At 42.0% G+C, this 13,832-nt stretch overlaps 1 protein-coding gene across 3 annotated transcripts in view; it reads left to right on the top strand.

Moving 5' to 3' along the window:
• The window catches only part of LOC148397377 (uncharacterized), a 208,038-nt gene that overhangs the window by 84,850 nt on the left and 109,356 nt on the right, over positions 1-13,832 (top strand). For all 3 annotated transcript variants that reach the window (XM_088377374.1, XM_088377375.1, XM_088377373.1), the window contains one exon: positions 9,422-9,513. In XM_088377374.1, coding sequence (XP_088233500.1) covers positions 9,422-9,513 — 92 coding nt within the window. The remainder of the gene's footprint in view (positions 1-9,421; positions 9,514-13,832) is intronic.

The raw sequence follows: 13,832 nt of genomic DNA, 5'->3' as shown, positions 1-13,832 counted from the left end.
GAATTAATGCCGTCTCATCATGTCCATCTGAAGAATTGATAAAAATCTGTTTCCCAGATCTGTTTTCTCTCTCGCACACTTCCAAATTCACATAACCCAGATGCCGTTTGGTTTTTTTGCGAACGCTAGCAGTGTGAACCCCCCCTGACCTCTCCAAGCGACAAGGTTTTTGTTGGGTAACAAACTTGTGTAATGAACTTCCTCCCAGGAGATGTCATTAAGAACGGGAATGTTTGTCTTCCGCTCGCACCAAAATGAATATTCAGCTATTATCACTTCACAACTTCCAGATTTCAAGTCTTGTGTTTCATCCTGAACAGAATAGGGACACAAATCCCTTCCAGATTAGCTTTAGTGATTATATTCGTTTGGATGACATCACTCTCACTTTGCAGGCATTACGGTATTTTTTTTTATTTAACGTTTAAATAGGCAAATTAGATTGATCAACACCGTTTGCCTGCTTTAGACGTGTAAATATGTTTAGCATATTTTCTGTATTTAAATTGAATTGAGTTGAAAAGAGTAACTTTTTGTCCTTGTTGGGAAAGCAGCCTCCATCTCCCGATGCCGTGATTACTTATTCCCCTTTGAGCGTCATCATCATCATAATCATACTGTACGTATAACTGCAGGAAGTCGAGGCCCCTGCTTCAAATTATGTTGTTTACACAACTTGTCAGTACAGCAATATTTTTTTTTTCGATCAAAGATCAACTGATACTGAAGTTGTAGTGACTACAACAGTGGGAAAGAGGAAACAAGTGAGTCCCCGTAGACTGATGTACCATGTAAAGCAATCCGCTCTCATTGCCAAAATGCTGCTTGGGAGAATTGACCTCCTCACATGTTGCCAGATAGGAATTTCTCAAATTCCAACCTCAAAATGAACCGCGATCCAATTCTTCACACTCATCTCCGCCCTCTTTTGTTTTATTTCTCAATCATTAAGGGGAAAAGAAGCTTTTTGGGTTGCATCTTGGGTTTTGCCGCAGCCCTGTGTGGAGCGTTTAAATACAGTGGCATAAATTCCTGGCAAACACTGCTGACACAGAGCTAGTTAAATGCAACATCAAGTTTAATTGCAGAGTTTATAGTGAGGCTTTTTTTTTTTTTTTGGGTAGCGCTAACCTCCAACTGAACTATGCTATGTCCTACTGTATATTTCATGCAAGTGATGAAACGCACGGCATCGAAAAAAAAGAGAGTATGCAAGATTAATGCTTAGATCATCAAGAGGATGTGCACATATCTGAAATTGTGAAGTCATGATTAAATGTTTTGTTTAGCTGATGTGGTGATTGTTTGAATATCTTATGAAAGCATTTTTTTTTTTTTTTTGATAGACACTTTTATCGGACCTCATCACAGGATTGATAGATCCCTGAACAAGGGCAGGCTATATGAACTTTGTGTATGACATCACCAAGGTTTGTTGACTGAAATTCTTTAGCAGAGGTCATGGACATTTCTCATATTTTGAGCTTTTTTGTTTTCCTCCCTGATTGAACCACCCACAAAGTTCGAGGTCACTATCTAGCGAAGATGAAGAATGTTGACTGCAGCTACCTTGGCAACGTTCTTGTAAGACTCCCTTGCTAATCTTTGAGCCCTATTACGCAACTTTAATGCCAAGTCAAACATTGCATTTTGTGAATTATAAGTTTTCAGAATTCAGCGCAGCACTACAATGTGAACGTGCGGATAATCGTGTTTTGGAAATTGCTCTCCATCATTTGGACCGCAACCCTTATTATTGTTCTTTTTACCCCAACGACATAAAAAGATCCTTTCTAATTTCTCAACTTTTCTCGTTATGTCCTTCTCATGATCCTTTCGGTGCATGTAATGGGATTGCGGTCCTATTGACCAACGCATCCGAGCAACTATTTCATATGTAATGTTCTCCTACAGATAATTACTTGGATTTATATCGGAGTGTTTTGTTGGCATTTCAAATATCAAATCCATAGCATGCGGCTGGAATCTTCCGTAATCTTCAACATGTGTGTAATAGCTTTTTATAAAATGACTTTAAGGTCATGACCTACAAAATGACATAGACTGGGAATATGAGTGAAAGATATTGTTGAAGGAAAAGTACAGCCGGACCCGGGTTCCCAGGACCTGAGCGAAAGATTTTTTTTTTTATTTTTTTTTTAATGCATGCATACTTTGAGCCCAACCTTCTCCTGCACACACCACCGTTGCTCATTGTCTAGCTCCAATCGTTCCGTATCCTCATTCCCCACATCATCTCCACCCACCGTTCCATCCTTTACTTTTGCTGTCATTTTTTTCTTTTTTTACTTTCCATTTTTGATCTACTGGCTGATAATGATGAATTTCCCTCAGCTCACCAGGATTTGGCAGAAAAAGTTTGAGCAGCCAAGTTTTGAAAGTGAAGATAGTTACGGAATTAGGACTAAGTTCAACAGGATTTTTTTCCCCCTCATTTGTTGTATGTTTCTTTTGGTACCGCATGACTTTTTAACCTGTTTTTTTAATTTTTATCACTCCGCTTTTAAAGTGACAGGTCATGTCAGATTTCTTCCATGTAAAGTTTTTTGAATGGAAATACTGTGAATGGTTTATGATAAGGTCAATGAGCTAGAATATGAGCAGCGGTTACTTCAAGCGGGGTTGTTTTTTCCCGCATGGGCTGCTGAACATACTGCTTTTCTTGAATCCTTTTCTCGTGTCTTCCCAGCATATGTTAGTATTGTCATGGATCATATCCATTCATGTATGTCCCCGCCGTGCAACCACTGTGAAACTCTCTGCAGGGCACCACTTCCTCAGACCCCTGAGCCAAACATTTGAACGCTTCATAATTTCTTCTGCAAATGTGGAGATGTTTTTCCTTAATCTCCTGTCCTATTGACTACTGCAGTGGACTTTTTTCTTTTTCCCCCATACTCAGCATACTGCACCGGCTTGCTACAAACTATTTTCAAAATGTTGCTGCATGATTACTCATACAGCTGCTCTGACTCGATTCCAAACTTTCACCTTGTTCTGTCACTGATGTTATTTATCGACATTTATTGTGTTATCTTCTGAATAACAATGCAAACTGTATTTTCGACAACACAGGTATTCCAAAGAGCCGACTAATTGGCCTAAAGCTCCTACATACACTAATTCAATTCCTCCAATGGGCCTCCTCCTGATTTTTTTTCCTCCTACCTCTTCGTCACTTAACCTCTCTTGCTGGAGGATTACGTGCAGGTTACGGAGCTAGCACAGTGCGGATTAGTCGGGTCGCTCCTCCGTGCACGGTGCCTTTTCTTAATGTGATTATGCATCATCAAGCTTGTTTACGGTTAGCTGGCTCATTGTGGAGACCTGACAAAAGTTCAGCCCTACTACGCCCACACACCCGTACTCCGCTTAAACTGTCAACACTCATCCCTGCGCCAAAAAGTAGTTCTAATATTCAAACGTGGCACGCTATAAAATCATGTTTTTTCGTGTGCATTATAAATCACGGCCACAACTCATTTCTTTTTTTAAAATTTATATTTATTTGATAAGAGATCAGGTGTCAGCCAGTGTTCCAACGCCTCTCGCTCTCATTAGCTTAATGAAGCCATCACGACAGCCTGTTTGTACAGAGACTGTCCGTGCTCTGTCAGACTTTGCAACCACGCACTCCATCAGTGGCGAATGACTCTCCACGTGGCCTGAGGGGGGCTGTGTGACTTAGACTCGCCGTGTCATTAGCCATCGATGTTATTGGCTCATTATCTCCCAATTAGGCCGCTATCGGAGGTAGCCGGCGTTTTCATTACGACCCGGACCACGGCGGTCTAACAAAGACCACCGACGCTGATTAAAGATGGTTTCAGCAATCATGTGTAGTGTGTGGTCTTTGAACTCTCTGTGATATAGTTAGAGGCAACACAATGAAGATGATTAGAAAGGGCATGTCACTTATTGTGCCACGTATTGGGGTTAAGTCAGAGTAATCCAGTTTAATGTCTTCTCGGTACCTCATCGTCGAGACTTAATTACGAGTCGGAATAATCATTCACGTGGACAACAATTGCCGACCTTTTCCAAAAGTAAATTAACTTATGTTGACAATGTATGTCAATCGAATAGTTAGAGTGGTTTTCCTTTTATAGGCCATTTTATGGATATTTTTTTGCCCCCACTATGAATGTTTTCTCCTTGGGTACGTATATAAATATTATAATTGCTTTGTTTGTCCCTCAAGTTGGCCATGGAAACAAAGTCTGCTTCTCCCTCATGTTGTATTATCTAATATTAATTTAGCATAGCCTCTTTAGAGTGACGAGATGTATTAGTTGTCTATTAAATGCAATCGCTTATCTGGCTTTGTTGCGAGAAAAGATTGCCGCTAATTGGAATCCCTGCCTCATGTTGCTAATGACTACAAAATCATTTAAGATTTAAATGTCGATATACTGTAAAAATCTCCATTCCCCTCGTTTGAGGGATGTAGGCACGGCGAGCGCCGACCGCAAAGCCTTCCCATTTGTGTTTACCCAAATGAGGGGTTAGTTCCTAGATTCATGAGCACCCTTTAAATGTCTGGTGATTAACTTCACATCACAGCACTTCTTCTCCTCTACTGCATAAACGGGCTTTAATTGAGAGAGCCCATTCCTTAGCGGGGAGCCTCTTTTAGTCGCTGTCGATTAAAACGTCATTTTACAGCCCAAAAAGAAACACGTTCCCAATCACTGCCCTTGAATTATTGTTCTGTAGCTCCGGGCTTGTATTTTAAAGTCACTGAATAATTGCAATCAGATTATTCTAATCAAGTGCTGGCACAGTAATTACAGGTTGCAGTGATTTCAACTGGTAGTCCCATACACAGTGCATATTAAAAGTTTATGTCATAGGAGATAAATTTAATGAAGAGGATTCTAATCATAGCAGCTACTTTCGGATATGTTACGTGAGGAGAAGTGGCAGCTCTGCTCCGGTGGCAGTTAATGACAGATATTGTCTCATCCGACGCCGTTCTCCTGCTGCCCCCTCAGTCAAGTGGAGGTCCACCCCCCCAATAGTTCTCGACGCGTGTCCTCCCACTCATCTACCCCCGTTGATAACCTCATCCGTGCCCGGGTCCTCATTTCATGTCGAGGCAAGCGTTAGGTGACTTAGTGCCAAGCTGTCAGAAAAGCATGAGAATTTCAATCTGGGGGTTCTGTGTGACAGTGAAACCCGTCTCTCTTAATCCTGTTTACGCACATCCACATCACCCCGTACGGAAATCACAATTTGTGTGTACATCTGTGTGTATTTTGATTCGATTTTCTACGACTGGCACAGTGTGCGTGCATGCGGGTGCATACATTTCTGTCTGTTTTCATCACGGTGTGAGCGCGTGTGTGTGAATGACGACTGTATGTCTCCGTTTCCCGTGTGTGAGTCTCCCAGTGTGTTGTGTTGATAGGGAAGGTGGCGCACATGCTCCCAATGTATAATTCAATATGACTAATCATGGTGGAGACTGCCAACCTAGAAGCACTGGCTGACAGACTGGGCCCAAAGCTAATTTGATAAGGTTACTGTACTCTTGAGCTGAGATTCACATTCAGCAGAGGTAGCGGCTCGGCAGCGTTCGTCTACCCACTTGCGTTTGATTACCACGGGCCACCATCGATTGCATGTGGCCCTATTCCACACCCAATTTCTGTTGAGATGACTTGGCAGCTAAGGATATATAGTCTGGCTTTGTCGCATTCGCTCGTCAAGTTTTGAAATGCAGAAATCAACTTGAATTATATTATTTTCAGTATTATAGGTCTTGTGAATTGTAGAAAATATTTTGGGGTTTGGAAGCCATTTTCATTTTGTTATGAAAGTAAAACGGAGGGTCAGCAGAGTCTTTTTTTCAAGAGTTTTGAGAAAAAACAAAGGTCATTGTATGAAATGGGTGATACACATTAGTGTCTCTGATGATGTAATGGTTTATTTACCAGCGTGATTTTTGTTCTCACACAGTGTCGGTGTGAGTGTGATTTCCTTTAAAATGATCAGGAGCACTGGCGGAGCTAAAGGGGGGCCACTGGGGGCACTGCCCCGCCTTGAATTGGTTTGATTCCTGTTTTGATATTTTTTTATTTGGACTTTAGAGCCAAAGACTCTAGACTTGACCTTTGATATGATTACGTAGAAGATTTTTTGGTCTGCAATTGCGTGCAGTATAGACCGTTTCTTTCCTGCCAAAGAACCCCCTTGTACTACGTTAAAGTGAGGCATCCATTTTTATCCATATTTGCTTGCCCAATATGCACAATTATGGCAAGCATCCATATTTACTCTAGCTGACCATTTCCACTGTGTCCATAAGTCCAAGTAGCTTCGTCGTCCTTCTTTAGCTTAAATGTCACTTCAACAAGTGCGACTGAGAGGCGTGGGATGTTAGCCAATGGTTAAGACACGACTGGCAGGTTATTACACTTTTTTTCCCTTCCATTCCAAAGTCCAATATAAAATTTCTATTATAAGGACAATTAATTACCCCTGCAAAATGGCAAGTGTGCATCCTTGTCAGGTGGAGTGCACTCTGATGGCCTTTCCTCAAACAGAGAATGTGAAGACTTGATCTCTTCTAATGGTTCTGCAGGAAAGGGTAATTATGACATGGTCAAAGCTAATTTGCTTTCTGCCAGATGAACTGTTGTATTTTATTGCCGGCTGACATTTCAAAGTAATTATGGCACTGTTGACCCCAGACAATTTCAGTTGCGCCGCGGTCTTGGGTGAGCCTAGCTCACTCCGGCTTTGTCTCCGTCTTTCCTTTCACTCTCGTCCCCCCTCGGAATAAAAGTCGGAGGCGTAACAAGGTAATGACACGGACGGAGAGAGCCATATGGGGCTCCCCCATCCGGCTCGCAACTTGGAACCTTCACATCATCATTACCCACCGTGCATTTCACATTGACTTTGCATCCAGAAAGAAATATGTGCTACTACTTTAATTATAGTGTGTGCGGGCACGTGCTTTCTTGCAAGTGTGAGCATGTCGGGTCCGGGTACTTTGAGGGGAAATGTGTATTGTCCTTTCATCCCTGGGTCGCCTTCACAGCCCATCCCATAGATCCATGTATCGATGAGGGTGTAATTATGTGCCTGGCTGATCATCTCGCCGGGTCTTTACTGCATCGAAATTATGCAGGCAAAGGTCAGCGTGTGTGCGCCTTGAAAATTGCCTGCAGAAAATCATAAGGTGATGAGAGCAATAATGTTTTTTTCCGCACTACAGACACCCTCTCTTGTTTCTTCCTTTTATCAATAAACATTTGCGCAGATGTCAATCGATCCGTGCTTTCAGCATCCCTATTATTTGCACCACAGCGATGACCCCGCCCCCCCAGTCAAATAATCTCGATCTTATTCTCATGTTACTATGGAATGTTTGCCACCAAAATCTGAGCAGTCAAGTGTTAACCGGTGAGAAATCGTACTGATGAAAACAACAAGGTGGAGATGCTTCATTAACCGAGGAGATTGTGTGATTCGTTTTGCCAGCATGTACGAAATACATTTTCATTTATATTTCCATATATTTATGACAGTTGATGATCAAATGACATTCTTTTTGGATATTTTATTCATCCCGGAAGCCGCAGAGTGATAATCCCCCCAATGTCAAGTTTTTAACAAGTGATGATTTTCAGTCGGATCCCGTAAATCAATGCTGAAATGCAGAGCAGGCTGATGCAGCTCGGCCTAGCAGGTGTCTCCCGAATAACCCGGCTTGAGAAACACTCCCTCTCATTCAGCCTGTCAGTGAACACAAAGGCACAAAAAGCTCCTCGCCTGATACGCACACAATGACCACCGTGCACAGCTCTGTGGCTGCTGTCTTATATATAAGTAAATTAAACATGCGGCAAATTAATTGACTCATCTATTTTTATGCATTTTTATAATATTTGTATAATATCTTTCAAGGCAATATTGACATTATTATTATGGTAACCCATGTTTTATTTCATGAGTTTTCTGTTTTCTTTTTATTTACTGGATATTGATGAGCAATTAATTTTTTTAAAATTTAGTTTACAAAAGCACCATGAAAAAGCCAGATTTTTTTTTTTTTGTAGACTTGAATTCAAATTAAACCCTAACTCTTTGTTTTGGAATTTTTTTTTACAAAATTTAATTTGAATTAAAATTTGACACTTGTGAAACTTGCTTCCTACCAGAACACGGAACGATTCAAAGGTATCCAAATGTTGCTTAACTATTTTAATAAGAGCCTCCCATTTTGTGCAAGCACATTCTGACTCTCGTCTCGCTTGCATTTTGGCAGCGTAATTGAAGTTAGTCTCAGTATAAGGGGGTTTGGGGACCTCCGCAACCTCTCTAAACAATGGAGTCGGGCCATCAAAGGCATCAAGGCTCTTCGCCGATGCCTGTAGGGGTCGTGCGTGAATACTTAGCCTGCTGTGCATTGTGTGGCTCCGATTTCTTCATAGTCTGTCAACAGCATCCCTAATTACAGAAGCCTCGTCGATTGCTTGATATTACTTTGACAATGGGAGCCTCCAGCCGTAATGTGCGGTACATTTATGTTTTTTTCAGAAGCGGCGCTGGAGACCTTGCTCGTCGTCTATTCATCTTAGCTAAGAAAGTATTTCACTTATAATGACGTGTTTGAAGGATAATGGCCAATGTGATTAAAAATTGGATTGTTATTATAAAATTATAGTATAATCAGAGTCTTTTCATTTCTGCTGAGCTTAGCAATGTCCCTTTCAGCTTCATCATGTAATATTCTGGAGAAGCACAACCACTTCTTCTTCTGTATTAATACAATACAGTGTATTATTCATCGCCAGCGCTAATCGTGTCAAGTCGATTGATTACATTTTGGTCAGTCTGTCGCTCGCTTGGAATCGATGACACAGGTTGAATCGTGTTTATAGTTTTAGAATTGCCTTCGAGTTGTTCTACGTATGTACTGAATTCTATCTTCTCCTCCCTGCTTTGTACCTTCTAGCCCTGAAGGCCATCACTGTTAGATGAGCTTGGTAGGAAGGAAAAATGGCTATTAAACTCATCACGCAATCAACCAGCCATATAATTTGAATACCTCGATGGGAATTAGTGTAATGTGTGATAACTGCTGAACAGTTCAGCATAATAATTGTCTTCTTATTATGGTTTATAAATTATCATGAGAATTTAGATGGTTATAGTGAGTTTGTATATATATATATATATATATATATATATATATATATATATATATATATATATATATATATATTCTTTTTTTTGCATACATACACACATGCATATACGTATGTATATAGACTATTGATTGATTGACAATTTAATTCCAAATATTCAAATATATATTATATATACATTTGATAGTTGTCGATTAAACGATTAATTATTGTGCCTCTATTGTGTTTCTTCTATACAGAATGAGTCCGGATGTATCTTGGGACCGACTGCTGCCCATTGTGACCCTCGCGAGGATAAGCGAAATAGAAAATGGATGCATGGGAGTTCCCCGTGAGTAAGAATAATTATTTCAACACATAATATACACATACAGTACGTGGCTCATAAAACAAAACCCCAGTGATTGCTGCAAAGTTGAACAAAATCAAAATATCCCTTTCTTGTATACTTTTTACCCCCACGCCGTTACACGCTTTGTAACATTACCTTATTTTTGAGAAGACCCGAACGGGGGCACCGACTACACGACTCGCACAAACGCAATATATGCTGTGTGCGCCTCGGTGTGTGTACCGTGGGGGCAGGGACATTGCTTTCACAGGCCATCACCTTCACTTCCACACCCAATTTGTCATGAATGTCACACGTCAGGATGAAAGCTGAGGAAGTCGCTGCAAGAAAATGGCTACTTCCACAACACAAATGGAAGAACAGACGAGGGCAATGGCTCTGGTAGAGTTACCAGTGGCGAGACTTTTTTTTTTTCAACTTTCAAATGACAAATTACAATTCTTTTAATTCCTTGTTTATCGGGTGGAAGCTTGTCGACCATCACGACTCCGCAAAGCTGCACTGTGGCCATGCGAAGTGAGTGGGTGTGGTGGTTGACATGGCTGCCAAGGCTGTGACTCTGACTGATGAGCTATGCGGTTGGTACTGGGCATCTATAAACATCTGCCCCACTTTTGAGTGACAGGTCATTAGTAATTTAATCAGATTTTAGCTCCTGCGCTGGTTTTGATTATCGGTTCATAGTACCCGAACCCCCCCCCCCCAAACAACGATTCTGCATGCAATTACAGCTGTTGATGGCTTCGTCTGCATTTCGCTTGCCTTGCGAGTACACATGCATGTATTGTGGCGTTTATAATCATTTTCTCTGTGAGAAAGGGTAAAACAAAGAGCACTGTAATGACCTCTCACTATGATTAATATCTCCGGAGCTAAAGTGGAAAGCACCACAAAGAAGCAGAAGTAGTGCTGCTGGATCTTTGTGTCCTCCACACGCATTTTTCCATCCCGTTGCTTTTGTGTTGGCCTAAGCCGTGCGCTCCAAAAAGCCATTACAGACGGGTAATACTTGTAGCCGGAGGATTATGGATTATTGCCGTCGTTGTTAGTGGCAAACCGGGAACTATCATTGACATCTTCACCGGGTCAAATCCGACAGCATTAGCCTCTCGACTGCTTGACCTGCAGTCACAAAAAAAAGGGGCTCAAGTCGGAGACCTGCACCACAATGCGAAAAGATTACAACCTGTGTGGATTGAGGTTTGAAATAGAATGATTATTTGACTTTGCCAAGGAGGTCATCACTCCGTTTTTATTTATTAGTTAGACTTAAGATAAAGTAACAACATTTGATGAATTGAGTTGTCTAAATTGGCATCAGACTGACGTCAACGTCCAGGAGTTCATCATGGAGTAGTATCAAGTACATTGTGCTTTTTCCAAATCACTCTCTGTCATGTTTGTAGACCATAGCGATTTTTAGCTCCATGTTAACTATAACACGTACAACTATTTTTGGAGTTCTATAATCTAAACTGTCAGCACTTCATTACCAAGCCGTCAAGTGTAGTTGACGCCTTGGTAATGAAGTGCCGCTAATGTTGTCACAATTTTTTTTTTAAAGGGGGTGCTCAGGTGTGCCTTGAGGAGGCCGCCCATTGGCTCCAACCTAGCTTCGTATACAGCTTGGTTGGCTAAATTGAATATTTATCTCTTGATTGACAGGTGATTTATTTTGGTACAATGTTCTCATTGAGCCTGTTGTGAAGTCGGGTAGGGGGGGTTGCATGGCAGAGGTTTCAACCTGATTAAATCCACCCTCTCGGTGAGATGGCTTCACAAAAGGCAAGCCCGACCAGCCAGAAGCTCGGAGACAAAAAGAATAAGATGTCGTAACACAAACCAACAATTCAGGGCTAGAAAAAAAAAAAAAAAAGAAAGCCAGCCGGGCATATTGAACTGTAGAGGATCTATACATCTTTTTAGAAGTTGGATGGGGAATAAGCATTAAGTGAAGCAGGGCTAAAGAGACATCTAGAAACATCTGAGTAAGCCATGAAGTATGAAGGAATGAAAGCTACCCCCCCACCCCCTTTCCCATTGGATGACTTAATTTGCACAGGAAAAGCTGGGCTCCCTCTGAAGAGCTTCCTCACTCTCTCTTTTGCTTTCTTCTTCTCCTCCTCTTCGCCTCTCTTTGGACCGCAGCGTGACCTTCATTGGCGTTCCACCTGCAGGAAGCCATGTTTGATTCTCTGTCCGCCGAGACGCTCGCTTGACAGCAGAATGGTGTCATAGGACCAAGTGAAGGAATTTCTTTTTCTCTGTCATCATTAAGGGGCTTCCCCCTATGGCGAGGGGGATGAAAAGTACGATTTAATGTTCTCCAGAGAGTGGCAGCAGAAGAAAAGCTCAAAGCCCCCCGCATGCTGCTTTCTGAGTGGGTCACTCCAGTCCTTGCAGCGAATGGGATGTCCCTGTGGAATTTGCCATAGACCGGCCTGAAAGGATGGGGATTAAGACTCTTTTAGGGATGGAAATGTAACAAAAGGAGCACTTTTATGATGTAGCAGCATAAAATGAAGGGGGGCCATTGTGTTAGTGATTGCAAAAGATCGGCGAAAAAGGCAGGCCCCGCGCCGCATGGAAGCCAGGCCCACTGGGCTTAAACGGCTTGTACAAAATGACTTGTCTACATCGGGGACGGAGCGGCTCGCCGAGACCAAGATTATTGGTTTGTTTCTATTTGCGCCCGCCGCCGCCGCTCCTCCCTCTTGTCCCTCCCTCTCCGGCACTCATTCCCTCCTCTCCGTCTGCTATCAACGCCACGCTGAATGTGGCCGCAGAGTCCCAGTGAAAGTTGGGGAGAGTGAGAAGGTAATTAGCATCCCCTCAGGCGTGGCTAGGACAGAATAGGAGGCACTAGTGTATAGCCCGCGTTTGAATGGGAACACCATGCTGGATTTCAGAGGCAATCGGCACCAGATGCTGTCAACGGGCTCGATGCAGAGGGCCGAGCGACGTCACCATACTGGCAAATGTAATTGTAACGTGATGCTAATTATTAGGAGTCTGGTGTCAAATGCCATTTTGCAGATTTTTGTATACATATGGCAACATACAGCACATTTTAATCAGATAGCTTTATGCGGCCCTAAATTTATTTTTGATGCTGATTTTTTTTCTAGCACATCAGGCTTATGAGTTTAATTTTTTGTTTTGATTTTTGATCTCTACAAATACGGATTTCACCATGCGTGAAAAAAAAAATCACCTGTTGCAAACCTCAATAAATATTACTGTTACATTAAACTTAATGTGCGAGAGAAAAAAATAAAAACAATTCTTCTAGAAGAGTATATTTGCATCCCTGATGAAAAAACATAGTAAGCATTTGTTGATCAGTATAATTAATTAATTTAAAGTGCTCACCTGGTTGCCTTAATATCTGTTATTCCTACTGCATTGTTTTTGAATTTGCATTACACACAAATCCTAACTTTTGTGTTTGCCACGTGAAGACAAATGATCAGAGTGGCCAGTGAACACTAGAGGGGGAGCTTAGCCGTGATGCAGCCTTCTCGCCGCCCTGATAGAGGGAGCTGTTCTCAGGGCCCCTCCAAATCCATTCACCCCTCCACCCATCAAGGCCCCCCTCCACAGCCGCCCCTTCTCCCACACCACCATCACAGCCAGCAGTAGACCTCTAGAGATCAGAGGTCAAGGGTCAAGAAGAGCGACGGGCCTTTTTATTGACATTCTCCCTTGAACGAGAAAGTGGGCATATTTTTGCATAGTGTGTGTGTGTGTCAGAGGACAAGAGGGGTAAAATCCATATATTTGATTGACGATAGAAATGTTAAAATAAAAAAAGGGAGATATGCCCAATATAGGTTTGTGATCTGAGTAAATTTTGTTTAGGGGGAAGGGCAGGGGGGGTTGTTTGGGGTGTTGGGGTCAGGCGGCTGAGTTGCTAAGTAGGTACCGAGAAGTTTGGGGGTGTTGCTCACTATGATATGGAGCCCTTAAAAGGCCTCTGGAGGGAGTGTAATATCAAGAGTGGGATTACTCCTCAATCCTTTTCACCCCTCTCCAACCCCTGTAGCTGTTAAATGTCTAAAGAGCTATTTAATGAATTATCATGAATATTTGACAAATGATCGACTCTGCACAGTCAGCCAAACGTTTTCTTTAGTATGGAAATAATAACTTGTTCTGCACAAATAATGTTTTTTTTTCTCCATCATATTTTCTGAATCAAAAAGGCCAATACATGTGTGGTTCTCTCGCTCCAGACTTTTAAGGCAATACAGTATATACCATGAAAATGGCACGTATCCATGCATCCTGCACTCCTC

Source organism: Syngnathus floridae, chromosome 5, assembly GCF_059516105.1.
Source record: "Syngnathus floridae isolate MCC-2025c chromosome 5, RoL_Sflo_1.0, whole genome shotgun sequence".
NCBI classification, from domain to species: Eukaryota; Metazoa; Chordata; class Actinopteri; order Syngnathiformes; family Syngnathidae; genus Syngnathus; species Syngnathus floridae.
The sequence above is the reverse complement of the archived record's forward strand: the minus strand, read 5'-3'. Positions and strand labels throughout refer to the sequence as shown.